Source organism: Atractosteus spatula, chromosome 5 (genome assembly GCF_055471065.1).
Source record: "Atractosteus spatula isolate fAtrSpa1 chromosome 5, fAtrSpa1.hap1, whole genome shotgun sequence".
NCBI classification, from domain to species: Eukaryota; Metazoa; Chordata; class Actinopteri; order Semionotiformes; family Lepisosteidae; genus Atractosteus; species Atractosteus spatula.
In genome coordinates, this window is record NC_142710.1 from 55,654,095 (window position 1) to 55,675,250 (window position 21,156).

Genomic DNA, 21,156 nt, shown 5'->3' on the forward strand with positions numbered 1-21,156 from the left:
TGTCCAGATCCTGTTTCATGAGTCTGTTCTTGGGCATAATTAAGAATGATTCCCAAAACTGACTCCTGAAAAATAACACTGATGAACAATACATCAGCATAGCTTTTTGTAACTGGTTTCCAGTGTCAGTCTCTGGCAAATCATTCCTGCTAATGGAATAATCAGACTTCTGAAATGATCCAAGCCTCGCAAAGGATTATATTTATATATGAATAAATCCAAAAAATGGAAACCAAGTCACTGAACAACTTGGTTAGATGTGACCTTAAGAGAATAAACTAGTTTGCATCAAAGATCTGGGAACATTTAGTGTTTCTCTATTTTTATACTGAGTACAGATGGCTGACTGCAGATTAGATCCAGTGAAGCCTGTGGTAAATATCAGAAGCCTGATATTGGTACAAATATCTGGTGGTTACAGCAGTCACATTACTGAGTGATATGATGAAATTGATAAAGTAGTAACAGTGTAAAGATATTCATGCTACTCTTTTTAAATCATGTTCGTATCTGCAATTCTGATGAATGCCAGACATAGATAATTGTCTGTTAAGACTACAGAAATAGCTGTACTTTTTCCTCTTCCAAGGATGTCCCATTTTGTTTAATTAAAAGTGATGTATATGGTACACATTTTTAAGTGAGTAATTTAAGACATTAAAAGCTCAAACTGAACAGTTTTGTGAGTGACAGTAGCACAAACTGCAAATAAAAATTGTGAAACTGAAATGAGACATCAAAAAAAAGAAGTTAATCTTTTTAATCTAATAATCGAACTGTGAAGGTTAGTAGGGAACACAGCTAGATGAGCTGCAATTATTATCAAAGAAATAATTATTTGAGCAAGACTTCTGTTTGAGGCAGTGTACAGGGGTTCTTATTCCATAGAGATGTTTTACATTTTTTACATTCGCTGTCAATTTTCTGTTAAAGTAACCATAGTACTGACCAAAACCACAGTAGTGACCATAACCATAGTACTGACTATGACCACAGTACTAGCCATAACTATAATTATAGTACTGGCTGTAACCATAGTACTCACCATAACCATAGTAGTGATTGTGACCATAGGACCATAAACAATATTAACTATGACCAGAGTAAATATCAAGTATAACCATAGTTAACCATAACCATAGTAGTGACTATAACAATAGTATTGACCATAACCATTGTACTGACTATGACCACAGTACTGACCATAACCATAATATTAACTATGACCAGAGTAAACATCAAGTATAAGCATAGTACTACCTATAACCATAGCATTAACTATAACCATAATACTGACCAAAAACAAAACTACTGACTGTAACCATAATACTGCCTATAACCTAAGATGGAAACACTGGCGGCAAGGCAAATTACACCCTGTTTCGATGCCAGTCAATCGCACACTCACACAGGGACAAATCAGAGACACTATTGAAACCAGAGTACCCAGAGAGCATGGGGAATAATATTCAGACTCTATACAGAAGTCCGCAATCAAGCCCAGAACCCAAGAGCTGTGAGGCAGAATGCCATTGTGCCTTGGTGCAATAAGAAATTATTTCTTGAATTCTTCTTAATTTTTTCAAGATACTGTATATTACAGAGAGGCCACCAATAGGGTCTGCATTTCCTTCTGAGATTACTGTTGCGTGATACTTTCTTGCTGTTGCTATTGTTATTTTTTTTTTGCTGTGAACTAAAAATAAAAGCCAGCGTGCTGGAGGCGGCCTGTCCTGAAGGAGTGTGCTGCAATCCCAGAACTTGCTGTTTCAGCTGGGCCTCTGTGGTCAGCTCTGCGAAGCAAAGTTTCCCCCTGACCTAGTTCTGCACATTCCAGGCTTCCTGTCAGCTCCTTTCTCTCCCTTCTCTCGCAGATCGAGCCTCTCAGTGGGCCGCTGGAGGGGGGCACCCTGCTCACAATACGAGGAAGGAACTTGGGTCGCAGGTTTACTGACATCATGGTTTCTATCAGACATGTGCACTGTCTCCCTATCCAGAGCCAATACATTGTTTCGGAGAAGTAAGTGGTTATGAAGGACATCTAGATCCCATTTCAAAGCTCAAGGGGCACGTATTTTCTTTATAGTGGTTCTTTTTCTGGAGGACCGTGTCCTCTAAATTTATCACAAAACAATACTGTTTTGACTACAGTCCTGCACAGAAAGTGTACACAAACCTGTGACTCAGAGATACCAATTTCAGCAACTTTATTCAAACCAGGTGTATAGTTTTGTCACAGACTGAAGACTGCAGTATAACGGTCTAGTAAGTGTTAATATGACGATTCTCCTTCCGTTACTGTTAGACACAACAGCATGTGTTAAGCAGAAAATGTTCTGACACATTGAAATCACAACAGTTTGGCAGTGAGATTCTTTATCACCAAACTTTAAATGAAGGAAGTAACCTGCTATCCAAAAGAAAACTAGAAAACTTGTGTTCACACTGTAGTAAGAAAGCATGCCTCTGCCCTTCCAATTCTTCCGGTAGATTCTAAGTTCTGTAGATGCTTTCTCCTCCATTTGGCTTCTCTGTTCACTGTCTTCAGTAGATATGCAAGCAATATACAGTATAAACAAGAGCACTATTGACAGCAATATTTTAACTATAAAAACAGGCTTTTTTACAAGAGGGATAGCAAAACACCCATCATAAAGAAAACTATGACACACAAAAAAGAACCTATTTGAAAAGATAGAAAAACAAGGACAATAGAATACACTAAGAAATAAAGTGACCTATAACCGTTTTTAAGACCTCCTTTTCCGCAGTACAGGTTAATACACTTGCTGACCAATAGCTTCACTATTGCATTCCTGTTGGCATCTCTGGGATGCTTGGCTGCAAACTATGATTTTGGGGGCTCATGCCCTTTGACTGTATTTTCCTTTATGTTGTGTTTGCAATCTCTGAGTAAAAAGCCCCAGATTTAATCTACTTAAGGAACAATATTTGTCAAAATTGTGCTAAAAAAACATTTTTTTAATGTGCCATTTGTCAAGAAACTTGTCTGAATGTCTGCCCAGTAACACATGTGCACACAGGAGCTGACAGGAATGGCCAAATAACTGTTCTTCTTTTTGCCTGACTATGTGTAGAATTGTCTGTAAGACTGGGAGCTCAGCGTCAGCCTTCTCAGATATGGTGACTGTGAATGTGAGTCAGTCGGTGGGGAGATCCCAGAAATTATTTAAATATTTGGTAAGTGTTATTTTCCTTTTGTGATTTTTGTTGTGAACTTTAGAGCACAAAACCTGCACATAGAGGTCCCTCAAGAAGGAACTTGTCACTTTGTGCACAAATGTTATTAGACGTCATTTTAAATTATTTTCTTTTAACTTCCAAAAGTGCAAAGCTTTGGAGTTCTTTGCATGTGTGTTATATAGAGCCTTAACGACATTTATTCTGAATTTCTGCATTGTTGCAGCTAATAGTTCTTTACTGTTTTTAATATGTTTTTCTAGGAACTCCAGACATTGCACTGCTCAGTTACTCATATTTCACAGGGTTATGCCTGTGAATACAGTGGCAGAGACCAAACATGACTAAACCATCCTGTATAATGACTTCAAATCACAGAGTCTCTAAAATTCTCAACTGACATGTTCATGGGTGTGGTGAAAAAAGTCTTTTACTGTTTCCATGGTACTGACCCCGTACTTGTTTGAGCAGCTCTGCGAATAGGATGAAATAAATAAAGTGATCTGTTCACTCTGTATTTTGAACACTGCACAAATAAAATTCAGCTGGATATTCTTTTTTTATTTAATCACAAGACAAACAAAACACTGGGCCCACTGTGAAGGGAGCTCCCATTAAAATTTGTAAACCATTAAGATGAGTCATTTCTGCCTTTGAAATATTGAGCTAAAAAGTTGTCTGTCTTTTGAAGCCATAATTTCATTTTTCATGGATTTTTTAAATTTATCTGAGCTTGAAATTACTTCAAGCCTGTTGCACCTTTCCAACTCTGAAGGGCCGAAGATGTCTTGATATGAATGAGAGTTTCCTTCTCAGAACTGATCCCTTCAATGGTAACTCTCCATACAAATCACCAAAAGAGAGCATTAAAGGAAGCATACTCAATTTTACCATCTTCATCACAGTTGTAGATGAAGATGTAGATATTGATGTGACCTTAGGACACTTTGCTAAGATAGTAGAGAAGAAGCAGGAAACTAACCTGCTAAGTACAAAAGTTTACCTGTAGGGTGGATGTTATCAATGAAACACAATTGCTTTTTACACGAATGCTCAACAAACATTTCTTTTGGCAAGTTTTCTTTGAAATAAGATCCAAAAAAAGAGGTGAATATGGGGAGGTATCATTCAGATACTATAGCTGCAATCTAAATTAACTTCCCCTGCGGATTTACCAAGATTAAAATGTGGCGCTCATAGACGAGAAGGAAATGTGCTGTTTATCTCTGACCAAGTTTTTTTCTCCTCAGGAAACATCTGCCACAATAAACACGCGTCACGCAGTGACCATGTCTCAGACAATAGCCCCTGACAGACCCCCCTTCCCCATGAGGAAGTGAATCCTGTCTTGGGGAATAAGAAATGTGCAGGACAGTTGAGAACAGGCCTGTCTTTTGTTATAGAGAATTAAAAGGGAGGTATTCTTGAGGCCAGTGAAAAGTACTACATTTCAGGCTGCCACAAAACACCAGACTGGCTTGGCCATGGGCCATACCAGATATTTGTCAAGTCACCAAGGCTCTGGGTTTTGAAATCCAATCAGGAATAAGACAGCATGCAACGCCATACATTTCTCATCGGAAAACACCACCTGATATGTTGTGCACACAACGTGAATCACTTTGATTCATATTTATACTGTATCACCACCTGGGGAACATGGATATGTGTATAAAATATCTGAATGTAATTTTTTAGCAAAGCAAAAGTTTATTTGAAAAATTACTGAAGATGATGGCGGAAACATATACACATTTCTTCTCTTTTAAAAGTCGAGCGTCTGCATTCATCTGGGTTTGGAGTAGTGCACTAGCAGAACATGAGTGAGAGATTGTGCTCCTTCAATCCAAAAGGTGGTTTATCGGCCTCTTTTTTTCTTCAGGTGCCGGAGGTTTTCTCTATTGAGCCGAAAAACGGCTCCAGGGCTGGGGGAACCAAAGTCACCATCAGTGGGAGACACCTGGGAGTTGGCACAAGGGTGAGAGTGAAGGTCAACGGGACTCAGGAATGCACTGACCTGATGTAAGTTTTTCTCTCCTTTCGAGGCATGCAGCATTCACACTTAGCGATTTTACTATTTCATTATCAACCTGTTTAGGGATTGCTTTTAATAATAATTTGAATAATATATAGCATTTTTTTCTGGACACTCCACTCAAAGCAATTTACAGGTAATGGGGACTTCCCTCCACCACCACCGATATGTAGCCCCCATTTGGATGCAGCGCCGGCAAAGTGTGCGAGTACGCTCACCAAACATCAGCTGTCAGTGGGGAGGAGAGCAGAGTAATGAAGCCAATTCAGAGATAGGGATTATTAGGAGGCCATGATTGGTAATGTCCAGGGGGAAATTTGGCCAGGACACTAGGGTAGCACCCCTACTCTTTTCGAGATGGCTCTTTTAATGGCCACAGAGAGTCAGGACCTTGGTTTTACATCTCATTTGAAGGATGGAGCCTTCTTTACAGTCTAGTGTCCCCTTCACAGACCCACACCGACTCTTCTAGCAGCAACCTTAGCTTCCCCCGGAGGTCTCCCATCTAGGTACTTTTGAACTGTGATAACGATTCCTTCTTTCGCTCTGCCCTCACAGACGAACAGAGGACACTATTAAATGCACCATGCCTGCAGCAAAGCACTCCAAGACCGAGGCTGTCCAGGTGTGCGTTGAGTTTGAGGAAACCCCATGTCAAAACTCAAAGTGGGTCACCCAGTACACTTATGAGAAAAACCCTGACATAGTGGCCATCAGGCCAGGAACAAGCCATCTCAGGTGCAGTACCTCTTCAGAAGCATTATAATGTACTAACGACAATACAGTAAACCCTTGGTTTAAAGGACTAGACTTCAGATTTAACAGACAAAGTCTGCTGAAGGGCAATTATGTCTGTAAAATCAGAAATACAGGACTGTCCTCACAATAACAGACTAAGTAGTATACCAAGGGTATACTGTAATCTCCTTTCTCCACCACCAGCTGCAGGTTTTCAGGGGAATGCAAACTACTTCATATTACCAGATAAATAAGAAATGAAAATATTGAATTGTAAACCTGCAACTTTAAAGTGTAATCTATTGCGTTAACTATTTTCTGAAAATGTCCCATAATGATATATAGTAGTGAATCTATCTTCAAAGCATCCATTAGATCTTAAGATTCTTTTAGAGAATTTTAAACAAGTTGTCAAACTAAAAGCCTCTTAAGCTTTCAAACTGTGCGTTAATGATATATGCAATATGGGGAATTGTTTTCTTGAGTGTCTCTTCCATTGCTTTGAATTGCTATTCAAATTGTCTGTTTTTTATCAGTGGAGGAAGAACAATCACAGTGATGGGACATGGTTTCAATCTCGTACAGAATGTCACTATGGAGGTCAAAGAAAGCAGAGAGCAAGCTGTAAGTGTGATGTCTGTGCTTCTGATTACTATCATTATAAGTCAGAACACTTATACTAAATATGCTACCCGGTTTAAATATCTTGACATTCCTCAGATACTTAACTGAATTTCCTGCTATTTGTACAGTATATCTGTTAAAATGTATGAAACTATACCTCGGAATCCTAGCAAAGGGGAGTATACAATATTTAATGTAGGCTGACAGGTTGGTATGTTGGTGGCCAGGAGTATGGTAGTGACTACTAGCAGAACAGGGTTGCTTAGGTTAGAGTTTTTATACCCCTTGGGATATTCTGGGTCCCAGGAGGAAGTCATTTTTTAATGTAACTGTGAATGTTCCTTTCAGCAATGCTACGTTCATACAAACTACATTATCAGCTGCCAGTCCCCGCCAGCTCTGCATCCTATGAAAGCTACAGTGGAGTTTTATCTGAACAGTGTCCTGTACACGCGGGAAAGTCCTGCTGCTCCCTATGGGCTGGAGGATGAGGACGAGCCTCACAGCGGCCTCTTTTCCCTGGAATATCTGGGGGACCCTCAGTTCCACACCGCCAGCAAGGAGAGACTGATCAAACACCACCCGGGAGAACCCCTTACCCTGATCATCAATGTAAGTCTCTACTATAATTAAGAAATATATTTTCTGCCCTCAGGTGAGACAGTGTGTTACAGTGAAATGCATAAGTATTGAGACAGTGAAATTAACCTTGTCATTTTTGCTGTGTACTATTGAAATTTGTATTTCAGATCCAAAGACAAATAAGATTAAAAAGTACAGAATATCAGCATTTATTTGGGATATTTTTAAGCATACACTGTTTTAACAATTTCAGGCCCACATAAGTATTGGGACAAATGAACCTAAAGTAAATTAAACTAAAGTAAAAGGTTTTTGGTCACGTACCCCTTACGTGCAATGACTTCTTCAAATCTGTGACCCATCAACATTACCCGACTCTTAATATGTTCCTTTTTAGATGCTTTGCCAAGTCTTTGCTGCAATGCTGAAATGCTGAAAATGCTATCCTGTTTGAGAACGGCAACAGTTGGTGTAACAGTTTCTCAGAGGCAGTTTGAAGATAAAAAATGACAGAACCTTCCTAGTTTGCAAGCTGTATACAAACCGTTCAGCATATCTAGCTCTGCTAAATAAAAAAGGATCACTCCCATGTGTCTTTGATAAGAACAATATCTCGACTGAAGCCATGTTTGTCGGCGGTCTCCGCCCCAGCAGCACACAAGCCAGAACTGGCACATGAAGACCTTGTTCTTGGCAGGAGTCCTTTTTTCGAGTGCTTCTCAAGCCCCGGTTTGTTAAGGGCTCTCTCATCCCTCACTTTTCTCAGAAAAGTGAGCCTTGTTAAACATCCAAGTCTTAGCTGCAGCCACGTTCTTTTGTTGCTTGTTTGAGGTGCGACACTCCACTGGGCATGTTGTAACAGATTTTTGAAAAAGGTGGGACCAGGGCAGAAGATACACTAACACAGCCATAATGTTAAAAAAGTTGTTCTCTTTATTTACGGTGCAGGAGAAAAACAGCCACCAAGCAAACCAAAAGAAAATAAAAGCCTTTCTGAGCTCCTGACTTCGATTCTTAACCATCCCGTTGGGCAGCCAGGAAGCCTACTGGTATTAAAACCAAACGGCAGTTCGATACTCTCTTCTTGATACTCTTCACAAAAATACCGTTATTTTTTTAAACTATTACCTGACCAGCTGTCCTGCAGTAACTGGTCAGGTGACTGAGAGCAGCAGCTCATTCTCCAAAATGTCCTGGGCTGCCACCTTGTCGCAAAAGTGTGATTTTCTTACTTTAGCTTCCTCTTCAACAAGTAAAATGCACGGTTAATACGATTCAGAAGAGGGGATAGATGGGCCAGCTCCGAAATTTCCACTTCTTATGCCTGTTATTTCCGATGAGCCCCTTGGATAGGTGTGCAGTATTTTTTGGGTCATGTCTTGCTGCAGGGTGAATGGCTGCTCAATGAGTTGGACAACATTTCTCTGGTCGTGGGGAGACAAGACATTTCTGTAGATGTCATAATTCATTCTGCTGCTACCATTATCAGTTATATCATCAATAACGAATAGTGAGCCCCTTCCAGAGGCAATCATGCCTGCCCAAACTATGCTACTACCTCTACCATACTTCACAGATGAAGCAGTTCCTCTTCCTCCTTTGTTTTGCTTTTCCATGACTTAGGTAAAGGTTTATCTTTGTCTCCTCTGTCCACAAAACTTTGCTCCACAACTGTTGTGGCTCTTCTTTGTACTTCTTAACAAATTCAGATTTGACTTGTTGTCTTTAGTGCTGATAAGAGGTTTGCATTTTTGCTGTGTAGCCCTTGTAATTCTCCTGTTGAAGTCTGCTGTCTTTACTAAACTAAAATACTTTCACCCCTGCACTCTAGAGATTAACAGAAAACTTTTGGGCAGTTGTTTTAGGGTTTTTCATCATAGGTCTAATGGTATTTCTGTTATCAACTTCTGTTTTCTTCCTTGGACAACCTGGTCTTTGTCAACGCCTTTCTCCTCTGGTAGTTTCTCTCTGCAATGATTCTAATTAGAATTATCTTTGCTTTCATTTTTACAATAGCTTTGCTTTTCCATCATATAAAACTCTGTAGTCTTCATTAGTCTTTGTCTTAGTTTATGGCTTCCAACTCAAGAGGCAGACCCAAAAAGTAAACTGCAATCAAGCCTATACATTCACAGCTGTTTTGTGTTTTCACAATTAATGGAACATGGAACACCTGAGCAATTAGATACACCTGTCAGCAATTTGCCTCTTTAATTTATACTCACCTCAATTAGGGGGATTGAACACAATAAATGAAATTGTTCTAACATGGCTATATTTAAACGCAAATAATATCCACTTCACTGCCCCAATACTTAATATTTTTCACTGTAGGCCCATCCTCAGGATGGTAGATTCCTTCTCCAAGTATAGCTTTCACTAACAAGAGCTCTTTTGTGCTTTAGCTGAAAGTCAAGTAGGGGACATATTTTGCACAGCATACACAGGTTCACTTATCTTACCAGTTCTTCACCAGCGCAGGTCAATTTTCTTCAAACCCTTACGATTATAATTTCATAATTACTTATGAGTTCTGTTTTTATTTTTCACATAATACGAACTGGATTCTGAATTCAGGAACTGGGATCTGATTTCAGGTGCTTCCCTGGCACCGTATTTCTCTGGTAGACCTTGGTAAGAGACTTAGCAGAATGCTTTTACACAGATTCGACCAGTTCTTGTCAAACCTAATTACAGTATAAGTAGGGCAATATAGAATGCAGAATATCAGACTTTGAATACTTTCCTGTCTCTGTGGTATACAATCAGGGTTAGTAGAACAAGCCATTTTGCTGTAACGGTTTCTTAGAGGTAGTTTGAAAATAAAAAATGACAGAGCCTTCCTAGTTTGCAAGCTATATCCAAACGGTTCAGCATATCTAGCTCTGCTAAATAAAAAAGGATCACTCCCATGTGTCTTTGATAAGAACAATATCTCGATTGAAGTCATGTTTGTTGGCGGTCTCCTCCCCAGCAGCACACAAGCCAGAACTGGCACGTGAAGACCTTGTGCTTGGCAGGAGTCCTTTTTCGAGTGCTTCTCAAGCCCCGGTCTGTTAAGGGCTCTCTCATCTCTCACTTTTCTCAGAAAATTGAGCCTTGTTAATAAACATCCAAGAAATCACTGAGAATGCAACACAATAAAAATGCTATGGCTTGCAGAGTTTATTTGTTGCATTTTTTAATTCTTCTCAGTAAAACCCCAAAATCAAAGAACATCCCAAAATCAATTTACATGGATCATTTTGAGTTGGGAATTTCATGTTTGCAACCATTAAAAAAGAAACGATTTCACTTAAAAGCGAAGTACAAATTGTTAGTTACTTGCCTTGTGTCTTTAAGTACAGTACTGTGCAGTTTCCATTTCAGCATGTGTGTGGTTTATACAGTAGGTGGTAAGTCTTGAATACATGTAATTTCAGTTGTTTTAGCTAAATACTGTATATAGAATATATTTACACATTCGTATTTCATTATTATGTGACAGAATTACATTTTCATAATATATCCAACACATCATGTCCATGTATTAAATGAATATGGGACACTTTGGAAAAAACAGATTCATACAGTTGGTTTTGTAGTCATGCTAAAATCAGCACCACCTTCCCCCACCACTAAAGCACAAGAAAAGTTTGTTTTCCTGTCTGCTGGGGAAATCCCATTGACTCTCATTTTATTTTTATTTCCTGACCCGTACCCCCTCGAAATGGAACTCGACACAGGATGAGAGCAGACCAAAAGACATTTTAGACTAAAGCAATTTTAGATTTAAAGGAAGATGCCATTAGGTTTATGGGCAAAGTCTAGTACATTGTGGGAACATCCTCAGATTGGTTCTATCTTCATGGGGACATTTTCCCCACATTGACTGGTAAACATGTCAGCTCTCTTTTTTTGTCACTGCCAGAAGGACACTGACCACCCATGTTAATTTCATTTTAAAATTGCTTTTACAAGCAATTTCTTCAAAAATGAAGGTTTTGGCTTCAAAGCCTGAATGCTGTCAGCAATGGGCAGGGATGTTGTCATACTTAAGTTAAAAGGCCAGGACCACAAATATTAACCTAAATACTAAGGTATGTTCTCATATTGTATGTGTGAGGTCTGGGCTGACCTACTGTAGGTTTAGGCCTTTTTATGTAAACAAAATGTAAAAAAATAATTCTAGCTACTTCATCCAAGTCAGCTTTTTGGTTAAACTGATGTGGAAATAGAACAGACTTGTAGAAAATAAAATGCAGGTCTAGCAAATAAAACCAACTTGTTTTCCTTCGATCTTAAGAAACTCTTAGTTCAGTTATCGGACGCACTGGGTTCGGTGAGGAAGACGGGTGTTATTTTATAGACATTAAGGAAACATTTGTTGATGGAGACGGAGGGTTTGTATCTTGGGATTGGTCAGTGCCAGAAGTTCAGTCAGCAATGGGAAATTATTCCAGAATAAACAGCCTGTTTGCCACATGCAGGGTTTGCACATTTTTTTTATTTTTAGCTTCCCACCTAACTCACCCTTGGTCTCCTTTTTTTTTACTTAGACTGGCTCAGAATTTCTACAGTATGTGATATCAAGCCATTCTAAAACACCTGTTGCCTGAATTGATTGTCTGACCACTCCGGAGTTAGACAGATGTTTCACATCCTGTACAACCTGCACATTTATCTTCAACAGTTCCTTATTTCTGACCAAACAGCATTCAGAAGGTGATCTATTCATGATGAAGTGACACAAAACAGAGTTAACATTTATCAAACCATTCTGCAGAGGTCCAATGGTTATATCTCTTAGGTAACGCTGCTGAATGACAGGGATTGTGAAACTCAGAAATTATTACAGGGTACTTACCAGTTACAAATTCTATTCAGCCACGTGAGAGCTGAGAACAAATTCCTCAAATAAAAAACTGAAATTAAAAACTTATCTGGAACAAAAAACAGAAGACACCATGGTCCCTCAGCAACATAGTTGTTAAACATTGCTCTAGCTGTCTGCACAAAAAAAAACATTCAGGGGAAAAAAACAAGTTAAAACCCCTGGGACTTCCTATGGACTTATGAACAAAGCAAACTCTTATAAACAATTGTGACTTAAAAAGAGTAAGAATGACATATTAGTCAAACGGGAGTCAAGAAGGTTCAGAAAAAAATGTGTTTATTATTGTTCTGACTTTTTCAGAAAGAGCCAAACAACCTGGGACTTAGTCTAGAAGAATACAAAGTAATGATTGGCCCTATTCCCTGTGACATCAGCTTCAACAATGATCAACTGTTCCACTGCACCATCAACGGATCCTTGAGCTCCAATGAGAGACAACTTCCTGTCACAGTAAGTACACTGCTCTAGGTGTACAGCTCTGTGCGTGATTCTTGTAAATTTGCATATTCCAGGTAACAATTAAAAAATATATAGGGTTTTCCAGTGTTTTTGCAAACAGAAAAATGGTCAGCAGTTATACAGTATTTGTAAATTAATTCAAGAGTGAACTAGCAGAATTTCAGAACCTGAGTAATTAACTTTCTTTGGAATTTTCATTGTATTCTGACATACAGTAGCTATCATATCTTGAAATAATGCAGCTCATAAAGTCATTTCTTGTTTGATTGTAAAATGCCTTTTATTTTATTTGGCACTGTACTGTGTTTGAGTATCACAATGGGGAACCTCCAACATGTTATTTTTTAGATCAGCCCCATTCCAAAATAGGAACTGTCTGCAGTCTTTTTTTTTTCCTAAAACAAATAAGTTTTATTATTTTTTATCACTAAGTTCTTAAAATAAACATTTCTTTGTTTGTTCTTTAAAAGAGATTTCTAGAGAGGCTCCGCCTGAGTCCAATGAGGAAGTAAAAAAGGGGAATACACTGGTTTCCAAACTACTCATCAAAGATTATACAGTGTGCTTCAGATGTGTTCCTTTAAAAAGTTGAAATTAATAAACAGAATTAAAATAAACAATAAAGAAAGCAAAGAAAGGAAAGTCTACTTATAGCTTTCCTCACCAATCCCTGAAAATGTTGATGTGAAGTATTTATGGAAAAAATAAAAGTTCATATTTACCATAGCTGCCTCAAAGAGCTGAAGTGTTGAATTTCCAAATATCGCTACCTACAGTACGTGAAGTTTGTATGTTCTCCCCCATGTTTGCGTTTGGTTGCCTCTGAGTGCTCCGTTTCCTCTCACAGTCCAAAATCATGCTGGCAGGTTAATTGGTTTCTGGGAAAATTGACCCTGTTGTGAGTAATTACAGATTTATTCAAATCAGGCTTTTTTCCATCCTCATCAGTAATGGACTGGACTAATGAAGTGGACAAATTTACATCAACAGCATCCATTGGTCATGTGTATGTCTAAATCAGGGGAAGCGTACCCTGTCTCCTTGGAGACTGTATCCTACCATGATCCCCCATTTGCCTTACAGAAGTACAGAGCCAGCAGCCGCTCTTTACCCACATCCCTCAGAGAGGGGTGTATGGTTGTGATCTTCAGCTCTCCCACTGCAGTGCAAGGTCCCGTTTCCTGGTCAAACTGAATAAAAGCTTGGAATTCCTAATTTGGGTTAACAATTGGGGATCAAATGTTATTTGTTTCATCTAAAAAGTGGCACTGGCTAAAAGTAAATACACATTGGAGATCTGTTTATCATTTATGCCACAAGATATAGCGGAATAGCAACTTGTATTGCTTGCACAGAAAGCCAAGGGAGTGTCACAGAGTTGGAACTGGACAGATCCAATTGCTCGATAGATTAAAAAACATAGGGAGTTTTCTTAAGACATAGTCATAAGATCAGAAAAGCACTAGGGAAATAACTGATTAAAAAAAAAACAGATAAATGTAAGTTAAAGATGTATTTTTATAATAAACCTAGCCCAATATCAGTGCACTGTAATTTAGGCAAAAGAATAGCTTTGAAGGTGTTGCAATACCAAGCATAGAAATATTGAGAAGGAGGCTGAAAAACTGATGTTGGCCAGATGTCTTCAGTAACTTTGAGTTAGGAATTGAGACCCATCCGATCTATTTTGTAATACAATGTTTTGTAATATGACCACCTTCTAATATCCACATCTGCATTAGAATGTGTAATTCTTCAGAATTGTATTGGTAGCGTGCGTTTTTCAGGTTTCTTTTCAAAAATGTAAAATGCAAAAGAACAGAAATATGTATAACAATTCAATAAATGTAAATTAAGTGTATTTACCTTTGAAGTTACTTTTAAGTAAAACATTATTTTCCAAAAATACTTTTTGCCTCAATTAAACTTGGTGTTTAGTACTGACAGAAAATATACTTTTTCTTCCATTTTTCTCCAACAATTTCCTCTTTTTGGTGATGGTAGGCACATTCAAACTTTGCTGCTCCATCAAACGGGATCAGACTTTTCCTAAGGGCACTAAAGTGGAGAACTCCTTTCATCGAGAGACAAATCAAATTGCACATTGTCCAGTATAAAATTGTCATATTATAAAATGTCACTTGGACATTTGTCTGGCTAGATGACATGATATCTTGCTTTAAAATTCAGACCAGAGGTCAAATGAAAGTAAAAATAACTTCTTTGCTATTTTCTCATGAAATGGAAGAAATTAGCACCTCAGTCCCAGGCCAGTGTGGTTCGACAGCAGTTCATATTAAGCCAGGCACAGTGTGTTATACTCTTCTATGAAGATAGGCACTCCTGGGAAGAGTGTCTGCCTGCTGAAGCCAGGCCATATCCTCTTCTTTGAAGCTCTTTGTTTGATTATAGGAAGTAAAGGAAACTCTTTCTGTCTCTGTTCAGGTGGAGGTTGGGAATTTCCGCAAGGTCATTGCCATGGTGCAGCTGGGAGGCAGTGAGCTGGCGATTGTGGTGTCCATTGTAGTGTGCTGTGTCTTGCTGCTTTTCTGCACAGTAGGTAAGGTGGTTCAAGGTGTCAGTTCATGTTGAATCCAAAGGTTTTGAGAAGCTGGCTAATCATGTCCCTGCAGTGTAGTAATATAATAATATCATAATAATATCCTTACACTTATTCAGACCTTTTCTGGACACTCGTCTCAAACCACTTTACAGGTAATGGGGACTCCCTTCTGCCACCACCAATGTGTAGCCCCCACCTGGGTGATGCGACGGCAGCCAAAGTGCACCAGTACGCTCTCCACACACCAGCTATCAGTGAGGAGGAGGACAGAGTAATGAAGCCAATTCATAGATTGGGATTATTAGGAGGCCATGATTGGTAAAGGCCAAAAAGAGAAATTTGTCCAGGACACCTACTCTTTTCAAGGAACACCCTGGGATTTTTAATGATCATGGAGAGTCAAGACCTCGGATTTACGTCTCATCCGAAGGATGGTGTCTTTTTTACAGTATAGTTTCCCCGTCACATTAGGACCCACAGAGACTGCACCAGCAGCTTTCCTAGGAGATCTCCCATCCAGGTACTGGCCAGGGTCACACCTGCTGAGCTTCAGTGGATTCCCAGTTGTGAGCTGCAGGGCAATATTGCTGCCGGTAGTAAGCAGTCACTGCTTTAATTAAGGCAGATATTTCACTCGACACCAGATACGTAGACATAGATAAAAGATAATAATGGAAGCAGGATTGCTGTGTGCACTTGAGAATCTCACAACCTTTAAACTGTCAATTTCTTCCACTCCAGCTACAAGGAGTGGACCTCTAGCCCTTCATCTGAAGTGCAGCTCAAAAGCACAGCTGTTCCTTGTAGTGTGTGTGATCAAAATCTCATTCTAAAAGTGCTATTCACAATTCAAACAGAGCTCTTGTTTCATGAGATTATGTCTCCATAAGGCTTTTTGGGACTGAAATACACAGTGAGTTATGGCTTCTCAACATGAATGGTACTGAGAATAAAGCAGACATATGCAATAACATCAGTAACTCTTTGAAAATATACTAAAAACAAAACCATCTAGGCTGCCATTGTCCTACTTTAAAGAAAACAACCTGCTTTAGTAAAACCCATTTTTAAAAACGGGATTGCATTCTATATATACAACATTCAGATGAACGAGTTGTAAGGAGACGAATCACTCTCCCTGCCTTTCCACCTGTCCACAGTGACAAATGCTATTTAACAGGAGCAGCTTAACCTTGGCGGTAGATCTGACGGCATCCATTCAGCCCATTAGCTGGTTCATTTCCCTGTTATGACTGTGGCAGACACGCAATATTCCCGGCTCATGCTGCCAAAATCGCCCACCGTGTTTAGGTTTTCTCAAAGGCGCCCATCTCTTTTCTCCACAGCGCTGGTGGTGTACTGCACGAAGAGCCGCAGGGCAGAGCGCTACTGGCAGAAGACCTTAGTCCAAATGGAAGAAATGGAATCCCAGATCCGAGAGGAAATCCGCAAAGGTAATCCAACCCTCTGATCTAACGTTTGCGAGCAGTATTCTGTGAAAACCCTTCCGGCTCAGTGGCTTAACTTCCCCCCAAAATTATGACAATGACAGTTCCCCCTTCTTTTCTATACATAATCATTGAAAATATGTTCATGGTCTGCTACTGGACTTGTGCTTTTTTAAATTATTTTTTTATATTAAAATCAAGACAATTTGGAGACAGCTGTAACTCCAATTGGAATCAGATGCTTGATGAAAGAAGTCACTATTTTTTTAATAGATTATTCTGAAAGGACAAGTATGATGGGTTAGAGTTGCACAGTTTCGGTGTTTTTGGCACAGGACGTGTTTCCCAAAGCATCTGGTGAGGTGATGAAGTGAATTTGCAGAGGGCAGAACTAGAAACTGAAAAGCTTAGCCAATACATACTAGTACAGGAATTTGTTGCTGCCATCATTGTTTCTTTAGCACTGATCAAGTAAACATTGGTCTCTAATTATACCACCATTTCGCCACAGGGTTGGTATGATTAATAACCTTGTCTCTTTTATATTATAACTGAAACTAATGAGACATAGCTCAGAACAGACATCTGTTTCAAGGGTGAACAGAAAAACAAGCACCTCACCAGCACCACCACATCTGTAGCTCTGTAACATGGTTTGGAATTTTGCTGAAATCTTACAGTAACTTACTATCTTAAGCAAATGTTTTGCACATCTACCTCCTTCAGATTATTTTTTTCTTAATCAAAATGTGAAATTCTAGTAAAACTCATAAAGCACACCAGGAAGGAATTTGAATAGTATGGAGTTTTGTCATATTTGTATGTACTGTATCTTGGACATCATTTCATGTGTTCTCTGGTCCTGTTCCTTCAATGCTTTTTTTTCACAGTGATATCTTAGTCATCTTGACGAGGACACAGGATTTTTGTGGTTGATCTTCTGCTGTGGCCTATAAAAATATAGAGGGTGTTTCTTGAGATCAAAAAGGGAAGGAAAAACTTTGTGACGTGCCAGACATTTCAAGGAAAAGCTCTTTCTTCAGAAAGAAAGTACAGCTATTGTTACTATTCACTAATTAGAGTTTCAAAATGATTTTATTGTCAAAATGTGAATGGTGTCTTTTGTAAACAAAAGATCCCACAGTGCGTCACACATACTGTATGCATGCATCAATAAGTATACCACCCACTTCAGTGACTCACAGCAGCCATTATACACCAGAAGACCCACCACACAGATCAGGTGAATAAGTGAGAAATTGCTTCACCAATTAAATGAAGGCGGAGAGTGAGAAAAGCCAGACAGTGAGTGAAAATGTAGCCAGTACACTGGAGATACTGTACCACTCCCTTTCTTACAGTATGAACAGTGCCATGTAATTGTTGTAATACCATGCAGTCAGGAGGTCAGGTTAATGTGTCATCTGAAGGGTTGTCCCTGGTCACTACAGTGAGCACTGGTTTTGGACATTCCGGTCCAGAGGGAATTGGGCCACCTGGTGGTCTGGCTACACCACTTACAGTAGCAACCTGGCTTAGAGGTCTCCCACTGACCAGGCCCACTGTTCCTTAGCTTCAGACATGACCAGGCTACAAGGTGGTGATGCTGCTGTCAGAAGTGAGATGTCAAGATGTCGTGTTTCTCTTTGACAGCACTGTCTTGCAGAACTTAAAAAGTTCAGAACGTGGACAAGTACGTGACAAGCAGGTGACTGGTATTTGTTACCCACCTCTTAAAATTGAGCACAGAAGAGTGGGAGATAACCCACCAGGCAGTAAGAAAGGGATGGGAAAAGAAGGTTCTCCTGTTTTTCTTTCTGCCAAATATAAATGAGCTGACTGTGACAAAGGATGTGCCATGTTCTTCCCCCCCTCCAACAAGGCTTTGCTGAACTGCAGACAGACATGACAGACCTCACCGAGGAGTTAAACCGCAGCCAGGGAATTCCTTTTCTGGAATACAAGCAGTTTGTTACAAGAACTTTCTTTCCCAAGGTGGGTATTGTGTTTTACTGCCAAAGTCAGAAAAGGGGGCCAGCAGACAAATAGAACAATACTGGGCACACAATCAAAATTGCCACATCATACATGTACCTTCTTGGAAGAGTTCAGAAATGAGGTCAGAATCCTAGAAACTAGTGGGCAGCTCAGTGTTTGTTTTTTTTTAATCTCAGGGGCAGGGGGAGTGTTTCGGTGCTGAAAAGTAGCATTGCTGTAAAATAAATCATCTTGGTCAAAACAGTCTCTGAAAATCATGCTGAACGCTGGAAGTCTAAAACAACAGACCATTCTAGTTTCAGAAGAGGCGTGAGCTCTCTTCTTTTTAACTTCTCTTTGACTGTTAATATTCAGGGAAAGTTTTAGCTGTGCCCAAGATATTGTTTGCTTATGTTATGCAACAAAATGTATGACTCAAAATCTTTGTAGATGGAATGCTTAATAAGCACATTAAAAATCAAAATTGAAAACCTTGCAAATATTTCAAATTCAGCTGTAAAAATTGCCTTGAAGTTGATTTATTCTAAACACTGATTCAGTTTAGGTTTTTATTTTTAAATTGTCCATTAATGCTTGCATCCATAATTGCTTTTCAGCTGAATCTGAAGTACTATGGCTCTCTTGGAAGAAAATATTTTAATTTTTCAGTGCAGGAATGAATACATTTTCAGATGTAATTTGTCTTATTGTAAAAGAAAATGTAAAATTGTTACAAGTGTATGCTCTATAGCACAGATGGAAAGGTTAATTCCTAGTCCAGAAATAATTCTGATAAATTGCCAACAAATGTGGTCTTCTTCAGTGTAATATTGCATGAAAGAGTTTGCCACAAACCTGTCTCCATGTGCTTTTTCCCCAATCCTAAGGTCACTGGCCATTTCCTATAAGTGCAGGGCTAAGTTTGTCCCAACTGTAATGGTGTGTATGTTTTCATCTCCCCCCAGATGTGCTCAGACTATGAGAGAAGCTTTGTCCAGCCGATATACGAAAATGATGCTCTGGGACCCAGGGCTGTGCAGGAAACCCACCCCCTGTTGCAGGACTGGAAGGTGGGCCACTGAAAAAACAAACGGACCTGGAAACGTTTGGAACCTTTTTATAGTGCTTCATCTGCATTTGCAATTAAGATCAAATGGAAAAAGGAACACCTGCATTGTGCATTGTTTCATTTCAAAGAGTCGGAAGAACGCCTCATTAAAGGGAGGATATAAATGTCTAGATCACTGAGAACATAACAGATATGGCTTCTAATTATATTAAGTGGGTGTAGTGTTTTGACACTAATATACTGTCACTCAGATATGCATAAAAGCATTTTTGTATACTTAAAATTGTTATGTCATAGGTTTATATTCCTGTATTAAAGTCACATATCCATGTCCACATCTGTATGCAGGCTACCAGCAACCACAAACCGAACATGGAGGAAGGAATCTCGTTATTCTCCACATTGCTCAACAACAAGCACTTCCTTATTACGTTTGTCCATGCACTGGAGCAACAGAAGGACTTTGCTGTGCGAGACAGGTACTCTTGAAGAAAGTGTTTCAGAATACTGTCATTTCACTGGGTTTGTGTTTTTCAATCTCGTTATTCTCCACATTGCTCAACAACAAGCACTTCCTTATTACGTTTGTCCATGCACTGGAGCAACAGAAGGACTTTGCTGTGCGAGACAGGTACTCTTGAAGAAAGTGTTTCAGAATACTGTCATTTCACTGGGTTTGTGTTTTTCAATCTCGTTATTCTCCACATTGCTCAACAACAAGCACTTCCTTATTACGTTTGTCCATGCACTGGAGCAACAGAAGGACTTTGCTGTGCGAGACAGGTACTCTTGAAGAAAGTGTTTCAGAATACTGTCATTTCACTGGGTTTGTATTTTTCATTTTGGCTCTGGTATTTCACATCAGGACCGGCAAGCAGCATCCTCTTATAGACACCATGAAAAATTAGATTAAATTACTCAGTGATTAAGTGACCCCATCACCATCCAACATTTTTGCATGTAGCTTCCAAAAAACAACTAACCTAAATTATAATTATATATATTTTTATAATAATTATAAAAATGCAGTTGGACATCAAAAACATCCAACTTACATTCACACTGACCAGAGAAGTAGCTCTGAGTGACTGTTACATTGAGAATGGAGATTCCATTTTGACATAAGCATCTGTCTTTTTCTGTTCAGGTGTAACCTGGCCTCTCTCCTCACAATCGCTCTCCATGGTAAACTGGAGTATTACACGAGCATCATGAAGGACCTGCTGGTAGACCTGATTGATGCTTCTGCATCCAAGAACCCTAAGCTGATGTTGCGGAGGACAGAGTCTGTAGTGGAGAAGATGCTGACAAACTGGATGTCCATCTGCATGTACAGCTACCTGAAGGTGACTTCTGCACATCACATGACCATATAAAGACCGTACATCTGATGATCTGATAGTCAGATTGCTTGGCTCCCTTAGAGTGTGTGCAGTTACTCATTTGACTGGGATTTCATTGGAAAGATCTGTGGTGTCCTTGAAGGGTGTTATATGGATCTGAGTCACTGTTGTGGTGTGAAAATCTATTCATTGGCAGAAACATTTGTGCACCCAAGACGTCTTTTTAACTGCTGTTTGTGAA

General features: G+C 39.3%; 1 protein-coding gene across 1 annotated transcript in view; it reads left to right on the forward strand.

Moving 5' to 3' along the window:
* Window positions 1-21,156, forward strand: part of plxnd1 (plexin D1) — a 60,372-nt gene that overhangs the window by 29,902 nt on the left and 9,314 nt on the right. The window contains exons 13-25 of the mRNA XM_088916525.1: window positions 1,875-2,020; window positions 3,099-3,201; window positions 5,084-5,223; window positions 5,795-5,974; window positions 6,511-6,598; window positions 6,947-7,210; window positions 12,357-12,506; window positions 14,961-15,075; window positions 16,425-16,532; window positions 18,409-18,521; window positions 19,469-19,573; window positions 19,921-20,051; window positions 20,720-20,918. Coding sequence (XP_088772651.1) covers window positions 1,875-2,020; window positions 3,099-3,201; window positions 5,084-5,223; window positions 5,795-5,974; window positions 6,511-6,598; window positions 6,947-7,210; window positions 12,357-12,506; window positions 14,961-15,075; window positions 16,425-16,532; window positions 18,409-18,521; window positions 19,469-19,573; window positions 19,921-20,051; window positions 20,720-20,918 — 1,842 coding nt within the window. The remainder of the gene's footprint in view (window positions 1-1,874; window positions 2,021-3,098; window positions 3,202-5,083; window positions 5,224-5,794; window positions 5,975-6,510; window positions 6,599-6,946; window positions 7,211-12,356; window positions 12,507-14,960; window positions 15,076-16,424; window positions 16,533-18,408; window positions 18,522-19,468; window positions 19,574-19,920; window positions 20,052-20,719; window positions 20,919-21,156) is intronic.